Here is a 22,680-nt window from a genome sequence, read left to right on the forward strand (position 1 = left end):
ATGTCTTTCCTGCCAACGCAAGCATTCCAATGGCGCTTCTCCAACCTTAATTACACATAATCTCTGTTATTTATGGAGAATAAAGTTATTCCCCTCCGCTTTTATGTGTAATAAAACACTGCTCCAAGAACAGATAAAGCGTCTATCAGATGATGTGGAATGACAAAAGTGGAACACATACTTTTATATGGAAGCGAGTTTGGAAACTTACGGTGTCAACATCAGAGAACGCAGTGCATTCTGGGTTACACAATTTCAATAATATGTAGCGTAAGGATTCCAATGATGTACGGAAAGGAAGGAAAAAGAAAGAAACGAAGAGATAATGATGTGTACACTAGTGATAAAAGCAGATAAATATAGCACCACAACATATATAAAGAGAGAGATGTCAGACAACATATACGAGTACATACATTAAAATTTTCAAAACAACTATTCAGTAAATGAATATAAAATAACAAACCATAAACATATAAGCAAATATAAACGCCCGAAACTAGCTTTATACAAATTATGACTAAAATATTCTATTATATATTGGAATCACCCTCCATGAATACAAAATAAATATATCAAATATATTCGATACAAACAGGTGCAACTAATTGTTTTAAAGTAAACCCATAAATAATTTAAATATTAATCGAGAAATCCCACTATTTTTATTTTTAATAATTATAACTTAATTGTTAATTTAATTATATTAAACAAGACTTGTCGAATGATTTTTTCCTCAAATAACTTATTGTGTCTAAGTTCGATATGCTTTAAACTTAACAACATTTAGGTCAAATGAGTTGACAAAGAGTTTTTTCGAATTCACTATGATTTTACACTAAATATTTTTGAATCTGTCATTGAGGGTTCTCTTCTCTGCCATTGATTTTTTTAACATCTAGCTCTATAATTGCCACAGTTAAAAAAAATTAAAAAAAATCTTACCAAAAGCATACCAAGACGTTTTATTATTTTTTTAAAAAAATCTTACAAATTGATAATTTCTGTTCTCTATCTCTTTATCAGTATTTTTATGTTTTGTTTTTTATCAGTCCTTTATGTTTCTTTAATAGAATGAGTAATTGAGAGGTAAATGTAAATATAGACATTGTGTAGCAGAGCATCTTATATGCTACGTTTTCGATAAGCTACTAAACAAAATTCAAAACTTGGGGATAATGGTGGACAAAGAGCTAAAGTTCAGAGAGTATATTTCAAAAGTTGGTAAAATAACTCAAAGGGTAAAATGTTGTAAGTTGAAAAACATGCTAACAAGTAAAGATAAGGAAGTTGTTATCTTCTTTATAAGACTATGATTCGGACACGTCTTGATTACTGCGCACAAATTTGGTCACGGGTTTCTTGGGGACCAGGAAGTGATAGAAGATTCAGAAATGAATGATCAAGATAGTGACAGGTTTGTGGCATATTCCCTACGAGGATGGGTTGAAGTTCTGTGGGTTACAAAGTTTAATTGATAGGCGGAAAAGAGGGAGAAATGTTAGAAACTTTTAAGATATTAAAGGGATTTTATAAATTTGATGCAAGTGAAATATTTCACTATGTGACAAATAGTCAGAGAACTAAGGGCCATCCGTGGAAGTTGTGTGGTTAATAGGGATGTGCGAACCATATTTCTTTGCGTGGAAAGCGGTGAGTTAGTGGAATGAGTTTGCCAGAATTAGTCGTGAGTTCCCTGACGGTTAATGGGTTCAAGGAGAGATATGATAGGATTTGTGTGTATGAGGTTGATTTGGGTCTCCCGCGATGAGAGTCTAATAATTGTAATAATAATTATTATAAATTACATAATTATACAGTATGTATAATTTAATATGTATGAAATAATTAAAGATAAATGTGTACATTTATAATTATTTATATTTTTGTCGTACTAATTAAATTTAATTTTAAATATATTTTAATAATTTTATATTTCCATATATTCTTATAATTTTATACATTCGATTGTCCAAATGACAGTACTGATGATATGGATTACATATTCCATATAGTATTACGATAAGGTATATTTAAAAGTATCGGATATATTAATTTTAGGAAAAATATAATAATAATGTAAAATAATACTTTTGAAGACATCTATTTGTTACATTACAAAACCCAAACGAAATAGTTTTATATAATAAAGATAATATTTTTATTATATTTATAATCATTATTATCTTTTATTTTATTAAATCTAAAATAAAATACGCATTATAGTAATTAAAATTAAATCACGATAAACTAAATTTAAATATTTTAAATAAATAGAACTTATCGGTATCACATATTATGTTAATGTGCTATATAGATATTACATACTATGTTAATGTTTCCGAATTTTTTTTAACTCCCTGTCATAATACTAATATGCTATATCTTGCAAACTTTCAGTATGAGATTCACATACGAAATATGATCCGTTTGTATTGTTTAGACTGGTAGATCGCCAATAGAAATTGAAACAGGAAATGACAACATTGCGTTGAAATTAGCGTGCTAGTAATGTTAATTTGGTGCATTTAACATCGTTTTATTGACGTTTACCATACTTCGGTAATATTAGCTTAACAAATATCAAGCGTCAAGGACACATTCAGCCCGATGTAAAGAGAGTAATATTTTTATTCAGACTTATGACACAATGTACAATTTAGATCTAAGGGTTACTACATTTATACAGCTTATCCGTATAAATGTATACTACGGCATAAAAATAATGAGTCACTTAACTCAGTCAAGCAATGCTACTTTATTGAATGATGTAAGTTTATGCTATCATTACTGTTACTGCCAAATCGCCCTCAGATATATTTCAGACTTTATTTTTGCTTAGATGAAATCATAAAACATCTCTCTCTCTCTCTCTCTCTCTCTCTCTCTCTCTCTCTCGTAATGTCGTGCCTATTTGTTTGAGAATTCGTCCTAATGCGCTTTGGTCCATTTTGAGAATTATATGATGCACATTTCCTAAGCTATTTCGGAAAGATTCACTCCGCTTGCTGTTGTTTATTTTTCTTTCAAGTTTTTTTTTCTTTTGAAACGTTTGTTTAAAAAAATCACCACAAAACCTTTCTTCAACTATGAAATTTCTCATGCATTTCCTTCAAGTAGCTGAATATTTAAGAATAGACATTTTCCACTACTATGTTAGTCTACTTTTCGGAAGTACTTCAAGTTAGATCGGCGTCATTCCACATTGCTATCCACTCCATCACTGTCACTAAACAGCATACAACTGCTTTGTTACTGTTTCGGAGCCGAAATGATTTTGGCCTAAATTACTTAGAATTTCTGATATGCCCTAGCAATTCCATCATGCAAAAACAACAGAAGAAATAATTTCAATAAAAATTGTCTTAAATCGGTGTTATTAAAAGTATTTCGCATGAGTATGTAAAAAAAAATCTAGCATTCCTACATTAGATATTGTTGATAAATTATATATTTTTGATTTAATAATAACAATGAAATATTTATTTTGATTTTTGACATTCATTGTTTAATGAAGTTATTCTCATTTAACAAGTGAATCATTAAAAATAAATCAAATTGATTATATTGATGTAATAAATTTCGATGATGTATTACCGAAGACATAACAGAATTAAAATTGATGCAAAATTTGATAAAAATATTTTATGTAATATTTATTCATGATAATTAAAATAGATGAAATGAATTATGCGATTTATTAACATAATTTAGTTACACATTTCCTAATAAATAAACATTATTTGAACTAATTTATTTTCCACTACTTTTTTCTAGGTAAAATCGTGCCATTTGTAGAATTAACGGTAGCCCATGGATCTATTCTCACAATCCTAGCAATTAGTTTCGAACGCTACTATGCCATATGTCATCCTCTGAAAGCTGGATACACCTGTACGAAGATGCGGGCTCTTGCTATTATTATAGCTGTCTGGATGCTTGCTCTCTTGATTACCACTCCTGTATTTGCAATTGTCGAACATAATTTTGTTAAATACATAGATGGCAGCACCGTTCCGGTCTGTCTCACCAAAGCGTCCACTTTATGGAAAAAGATTTATTTCCTTCTGGTTACAGTAGGATTTTTCTGGATACCATTTGTGGTGTTAATAGGATTGTACAGCGTAATTGCCAAACATCTGATGATAGATCGACGCTTGTTGAACAATGCAACTGAGAGATGCAGGATGAGGTCAAGAAAGCAGGTGGTGGTGATGTTGGCATGCATTATGGTGTGCTTCTTTTTGTGTCTGATGCCATTTCGCATCTTCACTGTTTGGCTCATCATGGTGTCCGAGGAACGTGTCAGATGTCTGGGACTAGAGACTTACTACAACATCTTGTACTTCTGCAGGGTAATGCTTTACATTAATTCCGCGATCAATCCAATATTGTACAATCTAATATCTTCTAAATTTAGGGAAGCATTCGCACGTGTCATTTGTTGTAACAGACAACACCGATTAATACGTCAAGGTACCTCCAGTACAACCTATACTTCACTTACGGCTGCTTCTACAGTGGGGACACTACAAAGTAGTGTGAAAACTCCCTTTAGACACACCAATTCAGTCATCTCATCGGTGATTATTGTAGACCAAGAACACCAACGCAGGGATTCTACGGGTCCCAGTTGCCAAGACGGTTGTAAGAAACTAGTGGAAACTGCAGACTTTGCAGAAAGCTATCTGTGACTGATCTCGTTACATGCTACTGCCAATCTAACAATGATTTACAAAATCAGCTGGCTGATTTTGAATTCGTCTGATACTTTTTATTATTATTATTATTCAATTCGAGAATGTGTTAAGTTGCTGTTGAAATACATATAACTGTATATGATCGTTTTAAGAATTTCGTAAGTACGTTATCTTTTATAATTTTAACAGTCCAAATGCGCACAAATGTTTTCATTTTTAAAATCACGTGGCTTCATTGTTGTCTTTCAAAATAAAACTTTCGCAACAATATTGTAGAACCAACTGGAGTAATAAAAATTCATTTGAAATCAGAATGAAAAAAAAATGCATTAATATTATGGTGTCACAATAAAGATTATTCTGAAAGCAGAATTTGTATTCTACTCCAATATATGTGCAATTTTGTTAACAGATCAAAGTTATCTATTCCATGAAAAAGTGGTTTCATAAGATGTACAATAAATTCGCTGAATTTATTGTTTTTTTTACTGAAAAAGGTTACCGCTTTCTATACAGTTCATAATCGATCCATTCTTTAAGTCCTTTATAAGAATTAATTTAATCTAGTCAGTTAATGTATTTATTTCTTGTCTTGCTGAAAACAATCTTCCGACTAGTGAACATTTAAGTGTCTCAGCTCATATATTTGCTGATTTAACATTCAACATCAACAAAGCTTATTGTTGAATCATGATAACAGCTATTTGATCCTGATCTCTAAAACAATAGAGCTTTTATCATGAGAAGTCCTTTCCTTGTCGGAAGAAGGAAGAAGATGGCTTCTTCTATTTAAGAAGTTATTTAAATAATAAATTAATTAAAGATTATAAATATAAATCAACAATAAGAATTAATGTAATGTTGTTAACGCTTCGTAGAAAAAGCCGTGGAGTGATTCAGTTATAATATGTTTAGAAATAGAAACATCAGTTTTCGAGTGGTCATCAAATAATTTTATATATGATAAATGACTGTAAAAAATTCCATGTGTTCATATACGTATGTATTTATGTAAGCGATGATTGTTAAAACTAAATACGCAGTACTTCAATGTATAACAAAATTTATTAATAAAAATGACAGTTCCATAACTCTCGTTTTGGAGTGTTTTCTTTTGAGTCTTTTTTTACGTTTATTAATTGTTTCAGTCTAAATATGAACACCATTCCTATGTTTATATCACGAGGTTTCATTGTTGACTAATTCAATTCATATCTTTCTCATTTAATACAAAACATCAGTATTATTACGTCACAATGATACATTTTCATTGGAATTGCCTGTTGTAAACTTACAAAGATCTATGAGTTTAGAAGAAAGAAATATATAATTAATTTTATTGTAGATGGAAACAGAGTGCAGATATAATAAAAATATTTCAGCGCTGAACTCCGTATAGACAACATAAACCAACATGAAAGCTATTTCACATATTTATTTGACAGCTAGAACCTCCTGGTGGCTACAAAAGATTCATAAACAATGTAAGATGTCAATATTGTAATGGATGGCGAAGATGCAGTAACTTCACAAGAAAGGATTAAAGCCGTGAAATTCTTCCGATTGATATGAATTAGGGAGAAATAGAGTTTTTTTTCTTTGAAGGCTTAGGAAAAGAAAACAAACCTAAAACCTAAATGGTGATCATTCATCCCATTTTTGAAATAACTTTTCTGAACAAAAATACGGTTCGGATCTTGAATTTATAGGAAGATGATAGGGAGATGTGGTGAGCGAGAGATTTATGAATTAAGAATAATACATATCACGTAAGACTGTTTTGTTCTTTGATATGATATTACTACGGCTGTAGTTTATAGTAGAAAATTATATTTTTACTCATTTCCGTCAATGCTTTCTTGTAAATACAAAATCAAGAATTCAGTGTTAAAAGTAGGTAACTATTTTAGAGACTTTTGGCGTGAGAGAGAGAGAGAGAGAGAGAGAGAGAAGAGGAGCTGTTTTTCTACGAGGAAACTAAATACTCCGGAGAAACATCGTAAAGCGAGTAATTCCCCCCCCCCCTCCAATGAAAATCCGGTGTAATTGAAAGAAACATTTAGAATTGCATATCATCTGTCATTGAATGTACATATCCTTCAGTTCAGAACAACGGAGAATTTTATTTTTTCTAATATTAGCAATAATTCGTAGTATTCCTATGAAGGAATTTCACAATTGTTCAATATATCGTTTAATTAAAATCCTGAGTGAACTGGGGAATTCAGTAAAAGGTAACAATAAAATTTCAAAATTTCTTCTAAAATTCTTATAGACAGAGATGCTTTATGATTACGTCATGGAACAAGATAGACACTGTATTATGAAATAATCCCTTCTCAAAAATCGTTTTCATTATTTAAATCATATAAACGACCCTATGCATTATTTTCGGACACACACACACACACACACACACACACACACACACACACACACACACACACACACACACACACACACACACACACACACACACACACACACACACACACACACACACACACACACACACACACACACACACAATCTCTCTGATTATTCTGAATCAATAGCATATATAAAATCATATCGTATTTTATATTATCAAATCATAACAACATTTAGAAAAAAAGTTTGAAAGAATGCGTACGACTATTTTAGAAGCTTTTCTTTCATCTCTTCGTATATGTCATAGAACGATATATGAGGTTCTTGTTTACTTGCACGAACGAAGGCAAACAGTCCTTTTTTTCTGTCCCTTCAGGCATAAATCCTCAAGAAATGTTTTGCACCGCTTGCTACTTTCCTGACTAATATCCGCATCTTCCTTACTTTCTTTTTCACACTTCTATAAGAACCGGCGGTTCTTATAGAAGTGTGACAAGGCTGATAAGTGTCATCGAAACTACAGAACATAAAATGCATCACATTCCGTTCTTCTGTTTGGCTACTCTTTACTTTATGGTAGGCCAAAGTAGAGCAGATAAAAGCAGTCCCCTCGTTCTTCTTCAAAGTTGCTCGTCATAAATAAATTCAAATTACGTGTCCAAAAATCGATTCTGTTGCTTCGCTTCATCGCCAACAGCATCAAATTCTTATCAATAATGATCCATTCTCCTCCCCCCGTTATATGTTACAAATAGAAATATTTTATTTCCAACAGATTTATCAAACTGTAGTATGGAAATATCAATAGAAAAACTCCAAAACATTCGCGATTCATAGCCGCACAAATTAAAAATAAATAGAAAAATTATACAAGGGATTAATTTTAAATATTTAAGTATTTCCTTTAATTCAGAACGCATAACATATAATGAAGTAAGCTCACTTAAGTCAAATAAGATTTCTTATTGTTTAAACAATAATTTAAATACGGTGATAAGCAGGTATGTATCATATATATACGAATGCCCAACGAAACCAGTTGGGCATTCGTATATATGATAACTTTTTAAAAGTTATCTTTTGAAAAGTTATCTTTTTAAAAGATAACTTTTTAAAAGTTATAACTTTTTAAAAGTTATTCCAACTTTTAGAAGAAATTTAAAAGAAATTTCTCTTTTAAAAAGATGGCAAAATTACAAAAAAAATTAAAAAAATGGAAAGTGAGCACTGAAAAGTCTTTGAATGCCATCTCTTATCGGAAGTCGGCGAGCGACGACCTTGGCAAATTTTTGAGCGATCCTCAGCCACTCTGAACAGTCCCTCAGAGTTCATGCCAGTCCACTGTCTGATGTCTGCCAACCAAGATTTTCTTCATCTTCCTTGTCCTCTTCTTCCATTTATCTTCCCTTTTATAATCAATTTTATATTTTAAATTACGAAGTAGGTGACCAAGGTCACCTACTTCGTAATTTGCCTTCTTTTTATAGTATCTAAAAGTTCAGGTGATTTCACGTTTTTGCTGTCCATGGGATTTTTAACATTCGTCTGTATAACCACATCTCAAAGGATTCAAGTGTTTTTATTGTTGTTGTCTTCCAGGTCCAAGTTTCTGCACCGTATAGCAGTGCAGACCACACATAGCATGTAATCATGCGTACTCTAAGCTTTAAATTTAAATTGCGGTTACACAGTGTTGATTTCATCAGGAGAAAAATTTTTCTTGTCATTTCAGTTCTAACTTTTATTTCCATTTCTAGATTGCATTCTTCATTTAACCAGCATCCGAGATGTTTAAACTTTGTGACTCTTTCTGTTTGTTTCCCATTTAAAGAAAGTGATTAATTAAGAATTGGTTTCTTGCTTATCTCTATGAATTTAGTTTTGGTGATATTTAAAAATATTGGTGATATCTAAAAAGTCTTATATATAAGTATTTATAAAGTAAAACATATTTAATCAACGAGCCCCTGTATATGTTGCTTCCCTTCATGCCAAAAAGCATTACATAATTAAAACATATCAAGTTCTGAAACTTATGCATTTATTGATTTTTTTTCTTTTGATTTAGACAATTTTATCTATCAAAGAAATGTTAATATTTTTAAACAGAATACCAATGGAAAACACCCGAACTGCTTGAGATAATAAGATGAATATAAATTCATATATATATATATATTTATATATATATATATATATATATATATATATATGAACCCTCTGGCTATGAACCCTCAAAATAGAAGTATATATTTTGAGGGAAAACGCGGTACACCCACTTTATAAGAGTTTAAGTGTTTAATTATGAATTCATGATATATTTTTCGAAACCTGGAAATATGGTACAGGGTTTCCGAAATGTAGCAGGTTTTTCGTTAATAACCACTAGATGGCACCACCATACATTCTTATTTTATCAAAAAGTTTAAGAGAATGAATCTTTCGATAGCAAAATGTGGCCTTCGTAGATCATCAAACTTCAAAATAATTAATGATTCACTAACATAAATTGGTAGTTTCATTGATGTACTAAAGAACCTGCTATTTCTCCAGCATTATTAATAGCGATACAATGATTATAAATGTTCCGAAAAGAAACTAATACTTTGGAAATATCTCAAAGAATGGAAACTTCTCCACGAGGCGGGGATGCTTTTAGCGATTAAAAGAAACACTCTTCTGCTAAGAAACAAGCAGAAAACGAAGGAATCGTCAGTAGCAGGTTTAACTATTTGGACATTGATTGATGTGCCCTGAAGCAATCGATACTGTGGCGGTACCATTTTTGCCATCTTCGGATTATGAAACACTTTCTTATTCTTATAAGTACTCCGGATGACAATCATTTCTTTTTTCTTACGACTAAATATATTCGACAAAGTGAAACCTTTATTTAACAAATGCATCTTTAAAATACTTTTAAGGAGGAAAAATTGTGTGTGTGTGTGTGTGTGTGTGTGTGTGTGTGTGTGTGGAGGTAGTGCCAATCGCTATCAATAACTGTCAACGCATTCATTATTTTTTGTTTTTAGCTTGCAACTGGCTTATTTCATTAAATTCTAAGTAAAAACGTTTCGTCCAATTCTTGTGGCTATCTTCTGACAAAATTATTACTTTATAAACACGTAAATCGGAAGAAAATATTTCAAGTGTCGAATTTAAAAAATAAAGATAAAAATGGCTTTTATAGAGAACTGTCGGAAGTTTTAAATGAAGAAAATATTAATCTTTTTGAATGTGATGTAATCTAAGTCAGTCTAACGAATGATTTGAAACAGAGTCGCTATAAAAACATATTCTAGTGTCGGTGATAATAATAGTTTCTTATTATCTCTGTTCGAAAATTCCACAAGAAATAAAGTATTCCTAAATTTTATTACAGTAAATCCGTTCATTATTTTCGTAACTTACGTTTCAGAACATTCTCGCATGTGTATTAGCTAAACTATTTTATGTTACTTCTGTAGTTTCATCCCCCCCCCACGTTTATCGGTTATAATTGATGCCTCTGTGATCATATGCAGCTGCCGAAAGGCACTGAAGTAGCAGAGCACAAAAAGTGTGCCTTTACGATACACTTGATGGAGGAAAAAATATGGGAGAATAATAATAAGAAGAACAGCATTGAAGAATTTCTTGTATATGGCATTGGAAAGATTAAACGAATGTATAACAACAACGATAATTATTATTGTTGTTATTGTTAATTACATATACAATTTTACTAAAATGCAGTTTTACAAGTTGAATACAAAGAAAACGGAATTACTTAACAGCACAGATTAAAAATGAAAAAAATAATCTATTACAGAAACAAATTAACAACAGCTCAGAACGACATAAAGTAATCCTGGCACTTGATCAATGAAATGCTGGACAATAAACACAAAAATCAATACCTAAGAAACATTAAAACACAGCTATACTTGCGAGTTCAAATCCCTCAAGCACTTGACAAACAATTTTAATCATCACTTTTTGACTGGGACCACGAGCAACCCAGTCGATGTGGTTCCCCACAATAGCAAACGAAGAACTGTCACTTGCAATTCAACAAATTAACCCTAACAAAGGAACAGGAATTGACGGAATCAGAAGACCAAATAATCAAAAACATTCAACTAACTTATGTCCATCTATATTAAAAGTGATAAATAAAATCTTCTAAATGGGGCACATACTTGAAACATTAAAGCTTGCATCAATCCCTCCCATACATAAACATGGAAAAAGAAGCATTATAAGTAATTACAGTCCCATTGCCACATTGCCTGTAATAAACCAAATCATGGACCGTATTGTATATTGCAAACTCTCCACATACATAGAAAAATTCCAAATCGTTACAAAAACACAATATTTTCAAAAAAATAAGATCACAGCAACACTACTGAAAGATTTCACAGACTTTATAAACACTGCTGCGTTAGACGTTAGATAAAAACGGAATAGTATTAGTTGTTTTTATTAACCTAGCAAAAGCTTCTGACACACTAATGCACAAAACTTTGTTAAACAAACTAACACATATCGGAATCGGAGGTCGTCAACTACAGTAGTTCAAATCATACATGGAAAACAGAAAGTGCATCACACGAAGAAGTTCAGCACACAACAAAGAGCTACAGGTAACATGTTGAATACCACAAGGAGCCGTTCTTTCTCCATTCTGTTTATCATATCCGCTTGGCTCAGGGTCCGCTATGATTATGCAACTGTGCAATATCCAAACAGGGTTGTCGCAGAGTATGACGGTCGGAGGTGGGGGGGCATTTTTTTATGAGCTTAGATGCCTGTATTCACGGGGCGGTTTGCCTATTTTTAGGGGGGGGGGACGAAAAATCCAAGCTTCAAGATGAACAAAAACTACTTCAGTATTAGACCACCCTTAGATGAAAGAGACCAGATAAAGATTCCTCGCGTCTTGAGCAGGAATCGAACCCAGGTCTTTCCGACGAAACGGCTTCGTCAATACCGACTGATATACGAAAGCTCTATTCTGATTAGCATATACAAATACGATATTAGCCATCTTCTTCTAAAAAAAAAAAAAATATATATATATATATATATAAATCCTAGAAAAATAAAGCTAATGATATTCGAAAACCTCCAGACCCCACCCATAGAAACTAAATATCTCACTATCTGACATTCATCCTCCTATACACAAAGCACCGTTCCTTAACCCACAACCATCACACAGGTAAAAAACACACGTTATCTCGGACTTCAATGCTGATCAAAGTTGGAATAGCCATATAAACTGCCTACACAACAAACTCAAGACAATAAAAAGTAAACTATAGTATATCGATATTAAGTAAACTATATTGCCGGCCTGGTTGGATGAGTGGTTAGCGTATCCGCTGTCCAGCCAAAAGGTTGCGGACTCGAATCCCGCACTGGGCATGGGTGTTTGTGATTTTCTGTGAAAATACCAGTGGTGGTGGTGGTCGGCGGTAGATGGCGTTGGTGTAGATGATGAATGCAGTTGGTGGATTGAGTGGTTTAGACAGAGAGTTGAAGAGTAGGTGTCCTCCCCCGATGAGTCCTTGGACTCCCTGTAGGTGTCATGTAATAATAAAGCATTATGTGGAAACATTTTAAGACATGCAATTGCATCATACGCATTCTGCGCAGACTACAAGAGATTGCAGTTGTTGCAAAACAAAATGGTAAAACTGATATTCTGGGAACAAAGAGAACAGCCCTCACGATTACGGTAAGCAAGGACAGAACACAAAATGTTTAAGGTTAAACACTTATGTCACTACACAGTAATGCTAAAACATTACTTCAGTCCAACCTACAGAGTAACCAGAACAACATATCAGATAACAAAACCGCATTCAACAAACTATATGACATATAAATATTATAACCACTACGGAAAAGCCATCCGAAGCTTCTATACCTGACATGATCAACAAAAGTGCCATTCGACGACAGAAACCTAGGGACCTACATAGAGCTGAAAGAGGCACTATATAAATATTGTAGTAAGACTGAAAATTAGAGGGGAAGTCACCCACACCCACCCACCCACACACAAAAAAAAAACTATAATGAATTCTTCTCAGACCTTAAGTACCAATACAAGGACTCAAACATGCCATATCCAAATCCAACCCTTCCCCTTAGAAAAGGTTAAACCGCGCGCACGCATTCACACGCTCCAATAGTTTAACCATTGGAGCGTGTACTCACTTTTACACTTTAACTGGAAAAAAAAATGTATATAACGGCTGGCCATAAAATAACTTTCCCTCTTTGGAGGCATCTGCAGCTAAAACCAATAAACGGAATGAGACCAAATTTTATATTGAAACTTTTGAAGGCACGAGGAGATGATTTCCGAGAAAAAAAGATTTAGTACCAAAGGTCGCCGAAATTTTGACGCTGGCGGAGCCGAAAACAAGCGGATAATTACATTAAAGGCAGATTAAATGGAATAATAACATTTCGACGGTGTAAGCGACAGCTGCGTCACTCATTCCAGCTGAATATGTGGCGCGTTACAATGATAATAATAATAATAATTAAACTAAAATAACAACTTGCGAGAGACACAGAAATTAATCTAGTGATTGAACTCACAGGAAATAATGTTTTATTCATCAGAATCAGGGTCCCCTGAACCATATACACGATTTTCAATGTGCTGATCTTTCTTGTGTACAACAAATTGCATCCGGTGTGCGATATGCTCTACAGCTGAGTGTAAGGAGTCGGATTGAATGTTCATAACAGCCAATTTTATGTTCTCTTTCAAGATATGCAAGTTGGGAACACCACAAACATACACAATAGATTTCAAATACCCCCCCCCCCACACACACACACAGCCAAAAGCCTTCTAAATTCCTAAAGGTCCGCTACGGCATTGCACTGTTTAAAGTAAAACAACTTAACAAGTAAAGCATGCTAAGGCAAGGTAGGACGCATATTGAGCACAATTCGTCAGTCATTCGAATAACTGAACGCTCCCAATCCCTTTTTAAGTGGAATTGGTGGCGCTGCTATCACGTACACACAGTAAAATTTGCATAATCCTTTTTACCTGGGTTACTGCAAATATTTGACTGCTTTCGGCTCCGCCAGCGCCAAAATTTCTCCTATCGGCGACTTTTTCTACTAAATCTTTTTTTCGTGGAAATCATCTCTCTCCCCATGCCTTCAAAAGTCTCAGTGTAAAATTTAGTCTCGTTCCGTTTATTGGTTTTAGCTACAGATGCCTCCAAAGAGGAAAAGTTATTTTATGGCCACCCGGTATTTAGTAAAAATGTGCGTGGGTGCGCCTGCCTGTACGCATGTGTATCCTCATAAATATGTTTCAAATCTATACCTGGTTCGCGATGGTTACTGAAATAAAACACCACCGCCATCTATTATCATCCTGAAATAAGCTCTGAACAAACAAACAAGTTTATCATAAACGGACATACTCAGCAATTTGTAAACTGAATTTTTGTTCTGATAAAAGATGTAACAAAAATGTTTTAATAGTATATATGTAGATACGCTGAATACTAAAAACTGTATACTAAATTATATGTTGTAAAATACCTGTACTAAATACATAATATATAAAAAAACACTATTGAAATATAAATAAAATGACAATATCCAAAAAATATTAATATTTATATAAAAGTATTCCATTATTATTATAAATATTATTGAACTGTATAGTGTACTGTATTACTGTATTGTAATAGTGTATAAAATGTATAAATCTTTAGCTAGTTAAAAAATGCATATTTATATATTATGAAAAATTAATGTCTTCTGCATTTTGTGCTGAATGTTTGTACTCTACAGAAAATATACGTTTCATTGCACATATTCAAATACTCTATAAGATACCTTGTCAATGTAAAAATATTATTATCTACTAATTACATGTATTAATTTTACTTACTATAACAAAAAAAGTGTTCAACAATGAAACTTTTGTATCATGGTGTTAAAAGAAGTGAACCTATTTTGGAAGATCAATACGATTATTATTGATATTGTTATTAAAAATATTATTATTATTTTACATATATCAGTTATGCCTATTGTAAAAACGTTTGTATTACAGCGTTAATTTTATTTATATACTTTTGTGTACATGTAATTTATCGGAAGGAGAATAAATATATTTAAAAAAAATTAGCTAACCTTGTATTACAGAACTATGCTTTGTTTCCTGAACTTTAATTGTGCTTTCTTCTGTTCACTCAACTGTGACCGAAAATTAGGAAGTGTACTCCCCCTTTATGACTTATTTTTGTGATTTCTAGTTCGAATGTTGTAACCAGTATTTTGCATTTTCCCTGAATGATGTTCATGACAACGGGCGAAATGAAAGGAGTTTATATTAAATCCGAATTTCCTTTACATTCTTTAACTATTTTTATAATATATATATATATATATATATATATATATATATATATATATATATATATATATATATATATATATATATATATATATATATATATATGTTAAAAATACCAAGCTATTTTAAATTAAACCTGGTTTTACTCCATTTCCCAAGTAAGCAAACAGACAAACAAGTCGAGTTTGCGCCTTCACGTATTAAAAGTCTAGCTGACATCTTTCTGGGATTCACAACACCATGAGATACTCAGTTTTAATGAACAACAAAATATGTTATTGAAAAATCTGTATTATGAATTTAAAACCAGAGTATCCGAAAGAAAATCAACTCTATAAAATCACAGCATTTTTGTTTTGATGTGGAGGAGATTATTGGAGGAGAGAGAAAAATTACAGAGAAAAATGATTAAAATAAACGAATGATATACTATCACCGCGGGGTTTTTCCCCCCCTTTTTAATATTAATCTTATAGACGAAAGGTAAAATAACTTATAAGAACACTAATACTATGTGCTTAGTTGTTTTAGAATACTTCATGAGGAACGCTGTTCCAGATGGCGAAGGTACATGGGATAAAAGAGGACGAGGAGAAGCAAATTCGGTGTGTTTGCTGCACTTGTTTAATAGATGCAACAAAAACTGGGGAAATGAAGGTCGTCGGTTTAGTGGTGCAGTGATCATGGAAATACTCTTCCATAGTATTTCCATGATCTGTAACTGCGCTAAGATTGGGCGGTTTAGGATTTGTATGCAGTAAATAGCTGGATAAGTGAAAGGGAGTGTAAAGCAGAAAAGAATGCGTGTATATATTACAAGTGTCGTATACATTGCCCTATCTGTATATACTGATAAACACGGGAAAATATGGACTAAAAAAATAACAAAATATTAGCAAAAATAAAATAGCAATATATATATATATATATATATATATATATTTCGAATAGGAGGTACAAAAAGTAAGAAGTGCACCTCTTTGGTAATATTCTGCCTTGTGCTCATTTTGGAGATTTCACTTTCATCTTGATGGAAAATGAAAGCAAAACATGCTTAATGACTGCAATTTAGACGGATCACATGATCAGTTTCTAAGAAATTACACTTATTTTGGTTTAATGTAATTCAGCTATTCTATTTACACGATATCCGGTTAGTCTAGCATTCATTTTTTAATCAATTTTCATTAATTGATTTTAGTTCCATTCTATGTGACATTAGTTTGCGAGCTCAATTAGATTATCACGTGTTCATTAATATGTTGGAATCTCGTTAACCTAGTAATGAACTTCATCTAGACTACGTTAACCACTCTAGTAAATAATTGAAGGGATTTGAGGGATTTTATTGAGAAAACTACTCAAACTATATGAAGTATATAATGTTCTCTGTTTAGAACCAACAGGTGATAGGTTTCAGTTCGAAACCTATCACCTGTTGCCAGCAGGGCTATTTGTGAACGTTTTTAGGTGGTAGATAATTTTAATTGCTGTGAGTACACAACAGTTCTAGTCTGTGTTCAGATTCCATATGTACAAATAACGAGTGATGAAATAACTAATAGAAATGATAATCATTAAAGATGAATGTCTTAATCAGATTCTGTATAATGACACCAAGCATTATCTCGATAATCGACCTTAGAAATATTTTAGGAATTGTGTGCTTCGGATAGTTTATTTACTGTATTTTTAAGTTTGTATTAAATAAAAATAGTGTAATAATCTCATTTTGTTATTAAAATACTCTCGGTAAGAGATCAACGTTCCAATAATCCAAAAAAAGTTCATTAGTGCTTATAAAATTCAAATATAATTGGAAATGGAATAGTGAAAATTTTAATTTTCCACTAAACGTACTAAAATCCGATTTAAATCAAAATTCATGTAAGTTAACAATTAGTAAAATCTTCCAAATACGAAGTGTCAATAAAATATGTCCATCTAAAATCCATCTATCTGAGAATTAACATGCAGGCTCACTGAGAGACGGACAAATCCAATTTAATAAATTTTTGTGCCTTTTGCAAAAACACACCTAAAAGGAACCTCTTTCGTTTGCTACGTCTTTGCGTTATTTTAAATAAATGCCATTTATATTTATAAATGGAATTTATTTTTTCCAATGTTTTAATCCTATTCCATTCTATATTCTATTCCAATGTTTAATCTATCTCCTAGTATAAAGGTCATAAGGTGATTAGTGAATATTGAAATACACATATTTCCCTGCATAAGAGAATAAATAACTTTTGCGGTGAAATATTCAAAATTCTTTATGCTTTTAACAAAAATGGAATTGTCATCAGCGGCCACTTAAAAGATGCTTGGATAAATTTGTAAACATCTTCACTATTTATTAGCTGAATACGAAGTTACATTATAGAAGAATCTTCCTCTTGGATATTTCTTATTAAATTTACTTAGAAAAATGCCAGCACTAGCTAATGCCCTTTTTTTTTAATCCTCGTTATTTGACTACCTGGAGAGGCTAATTTATTGATATCGATCAGAAAACACATAAAAAAGAAATATTTGATGTATTGAATCCCTAGATAGTTGCGACTTGTTTCGCTATATTAAAGTTTTAAACAATGAAATTATTTTCGTTGTTTTATTATTATTATTATTATAAATAAACTAATCCATTAAATTCACTGCAACCACCTTACCATCAATATTTTATTGTTGTAGCCTTAGTGAGTGCATTGTTGCTGTTACAATAATTAAAAATCATCGAAAGCATTATTGAAAAAAATGAGATTTCCGGTAGAGGGAGCTGTAGATCACAATGTTTCATGAATTTGAAAAGCGCACAGTACTAAATTTAGAAAATTTGAACAAATTCAACAGAAACAACCAAGAGGTTTTCACTCTTGATGTCTTGCCATCGATTGTACAGAACTCTACGATCACAAAGATTAATTATCAACGACTTTTCTTAAGGTTATTTAAATATTTCTTTTGAAGTAGCACTTTAGTAATAACAATTAAGCTTCATCAGTATAAAGGCTTCAAACAGTTGGCCTCTGTATATTTTTCACATGTACATTTTAATTGATTTTTCTTATGCAAAGGAGGTATTGTTTCTATTTTTAAACCATGCTTTGGATTGCTTGATGTTTATTTTTTCCCATTTTAAGTACTAAGTCATAACTTAATGAACCGCCTACAATTTTCCTAAGCTCCAAATTGCTTTCATAATTAGCATTTATTTACTCACTGCAGAGCAATATTGTCTCTGGTACTTCAGTTATCAGTGTGGGAGTAGGCTGGAAGATTTCACGGTATGAAAATACTGTAATTAGTAGCAAGCGAAATATTGAAAAAAAAAAAATTCACTGCGGTTTTTACATTTTAAGCAACACTTGGCATCCTCAGTAAAGTCTTCAGGTTCAATTACAATGATAACAATAAAAAATTATCTCAAATGTTACCGAGAAGAGCGTTTGCGATTCTTTGACTTCACAATGAAAGAGGTGGTTGAAAAATTATGAGTGTTATTATTATTATTATTGAAGCAGTTTCTTTTAAGGACTTTCAATTTTAAGATATTTAAAACTACAATTGAAAGATAGCGAATTTATAAATGACTTAGAAGATATTATTTCGAGTAATAATCAAACAGGAAATATTTCATGCGTATAATGAAGAATAAGTATGAAAAATTTATAGGATAAATCAGACGAAGCACACTGAATGGTTGCCTACACGCTGTTGAATTTTCAGATAAACATTGCTACGTTTTAGTTGGATAAACAGTAAAATGTCGGGATAATACTCGAAACTGAATATTTATAATAAAAACGTCATAAAAATCTACGGTTTCTGAAAAAGGACGACTTAGGGTGTCTTCTTATGCATTTGCTAGATTATACAAATTCTTAACATTAATAAAAAATTTTAAGTTCTTATATTCATATTGCGACTACTTTTTCCATGAATTTTGTGCTCCGCTAATAGAAATTTTTAGCTTTTTAGCTTTACATGCCCTTTAATCTAAACAAATATAAATTTTATCAAGACAGATTAGAACTACTCAAAATTCTTTCAGTGGATGTTTGCTTGTTTCACATTCTTTCTTTATAATGGAATCTGTTACTGGTTCATGGCATATGAGGAATGTATTGACGTCAGTTAACTTGTCTTTTTGCTTGTTTTTTATACCCATGAAAAAAATTCTTACATATGTTTCAATAATTGCTTTCTTTTTTTTTTCTCTTTTTCTGAGTCATACGAACAGATTGCATGTTCTTGTATTCACGGGATAACTGATCAATGCTCAGTATTGAAAAGTCAAACATACAAATTATCTTTTAATTTGTTTGACTAAATAACTAAATAAACAAATCTCTTTAAATAAATAAAATAAAATAAAAACACTTCAAAATCTTTTATTAGTATAATAGAATCCAATTTTTACCGTTATTTCTGGGAAGGTAGTGAATATTGATCGTGGTATTAACACACCAGTTACGGCTTTCCTCACACGTGGCGTCACCTAGTGGAAATTTTTATAATTACCAAATGGCACTTCAAGATTCGAGATATAAGTATTTTCATTATACTCATTTCTTTTCATAACTTCTCACAAATCCAACAGTGCTGCTATTTTTATACTTTGTAATGTTACTTTTATTCGCTTCCACTAGTCTGTGATAATATTTTCTAATATCCTTTCCATGTAAAACGGAATTTTAAGATATTATCCAGCATGCGAAGAGACTTATCTTTAATAAGACTCTCTCTCCCTCTTTCTCATGTCTCTTAGAGAGAGAGAGAGAGAGAGAGAGAGAGAGAGAGAGGAATTCCATTGAGAGCCACTGACAGAAAGTCAATAGATCGCAAGAGAAAGAGAGAACTCGATACGAGAGAACTGCTGCAATAGTAAGGCTAGTGAACAAAGAAATCTGATCATACCGTTCGAATAATAGCGTGGTAAATATTGTTATTAGATAAAATAAAGTAATAATGAACTGAAAATTGGTGTTTTGTTTTGTTCTACGGATTTATCAGAATAATAACAACATTTTCTATATAACAGGCCGCAAAGCTAGGCGCAAATGCGAATAAAACACAAAAACTATTTTGTATTTCATTCGCTGAATGAGTAGAAGCGTGTTTATTTCCAATGATATCACGTGATCGCGTCTCAAACTGTACACATCGACACAAATGCTTTGTCGACATTGAAATAATTGATATGTACTGTGGTTAACCATCATATGATAATATAAATGTGTTTCCATTTCAGTCTCCGTTTTACAAATCGCCTAAAAGTAAATCAAAAGTTTTCTCATCATTTAATTCAAAGGCCGAACTCAGTTGCATTTGAATTGCATTATTTTGCACATCTTCCTTTAAATCTATTTGAAATGTTCCTAATATTTATAGAAGTTCGAGATGTTTATTTGAGTTAAGTTAGGAAGAAGAACTAGTTTAAAATTTGTACATTTCTTCTTCTTCTTCTTCTTCTTCTTCGTAGCATGCTTACATAATGTAAATTAATATACATCCTAGAAATTTAAATGAACATTTTCATTAAATAAAAGAAAGAAAATACTTGTAGTTAAGAGTAGCATTATCAATAATTCGAAGAACGGCTCTAAACAAAAAGCGAAGCAATAGACCAATTAACAACCAGAATAACAATGGATAACTTTATGACTTTACAACATTCAATATAAGTTATTATTTCACTGGTTAGAAGACAACACGATCATAATGTGCGAAAAGAATTATTGTTTTTAATATTCTCTTTTCACTATTTTGGGCATTTCTGTTGTGGAGAACAAGCAACATAGCAACTGGTTTGGAAAGGAGGAACTACAGCATTTGGACGAGTTTTTCTATATTTCCCTAATGGAGGTCTGTTCTCCCCCCCCCTCCTAATGAGCCGAGACCCTTAAAAACAATATATACGTGCTGAAGAATTGGAAGGTCACAAACTCGCTTATCTCAGTTTTATGTTCTAAAAAAAAAAAAAAAATTTTTTTTAGAACATAATGTGCCGGACCATACATGGTCCGTAGACGCCATATGGTCACTGCCGTACCTAACATGGTTTTAGCAATGATGTCTTCTGCTAGAATAAGTGGTAGGATCGCAGATTTCCTTTCCAGACAAAGTTTTTAGGACAATCACAAACATCCATGCTTATGGCGAGATTCGAACCCACTGCCTCTTGGCTGGACACGCTAACCACGTTTCTAAACCGTGTTTAAGCACTTTATCGCTGACATGTTGGATCTACACATTATAATTTTTTTTAAATATTTATGGGCATTATAAACAAATCCTTAAAAAAAGTAAAAATTAGTTTTACAACTTGATACAACTAGCTAACAACATTAAAATCAATCCAACTGTTTGTCAAACTAGCAGTAAACTTGCAGATCTTATCCTGTGTTTTTATTTTCCATTGTGCTGCTTTCCAACACTATTTATCTTTTCCATTTCTCTTTCATAACACTCCTTCATTTAACCATCTAAACGGTCTCAGGTATAAAAGGGGTACATGACAACTGGGCGATGACCAAATGGGCGACGGTCAACTGGGCGACGGAATAAAAGATCAAATATGCAGTTCTATTCTGTTGATCAATTACCATGTAAATTTAAATAATATTTTTTGAGAAATGAATTAAAAGAAGGGTATAAACATAAAATTGGAAAAATCTCGATAATAGTTAAGTTTATTTTTATTGTGTGGAATTACGAATTATATACAATTTATATTGAAATTTTCCATAGAATTACAAATTGTATAGAAGTTATATTGAAATTTCCCATACAAAAAATGAGTCAGCTAGTTAATAAATATTTATATTATATATTTTCGTTTATATCATATATCAAAATTTGTAGGATCGTTTAAGAAATAGATGGTTAAAAAAGAGTGGTCCGAAAATGATTTAAAAATGAAAAGGTATAATTGCACAATATTAAAATAAAGAAAAAAATGCAGTTTTTTAATTCATTTATTAATATTATTTTGTAATTAACAAACATATTTACACATGTTACATATATACATTAAAACTAAAAAGTATATGAAATTCAAAACAATTTTTTAAAATTTATTAATTCATATTATAATTATATGCAATACCACATAAGTATTCTATTATATTTTCCCTATCGTAATTAATATTTTTTTTCAAAATTCTTTGGTCAGCTTCATCGTAACGTCTACGTTTGTGCTGATGTTGAAAACCT

At 31.8% G+C, this 22,680-nt stretch overlaps 1 protein-coding gene across 1 annotated transcript in view; it reads left to right on the top strand.

Annotated features, from left to right (window-relative positions):
• The window catches only part of LOC150107558 (growth hormone secretagogue receptor type 1-like), a 35,761-nt gene extending 30,036 nt beyond the window's left edge, over positions 1-5,725 (top strand). The window contains exon 2 of the mRNA XM_090391384.1: positions 3,778-5,725. Within this exon, the coding sequence (XP_090247510.1) occupies positions 3,778-4,694 (917 nt within the window). The 3' untranslated portion in view covers positions 4,695-5,725. The remainder of the gene's footprint in view (positions 1-3,777) is intronic.
• The last annotated feature ends 16,955 nt before the right edge of the window (positions 5,726-22,680 follow it).

The sequence above is a fragment of the Typopeltis vanoorti genome, chromosome 4, assembly GCF_054136105.1.
Source record: "Typopeltis vanoorti isolate ZY-2024b chromosome 4, IOZ_Tvanoo_1.0, whole genome shotgun sequence".
NCBI lineage: Eukaryota > Metazoa > Arthropoda > Arachnida > Uropygi > Thelyphonidae > Typopeltis > Typopeltis vanoorti.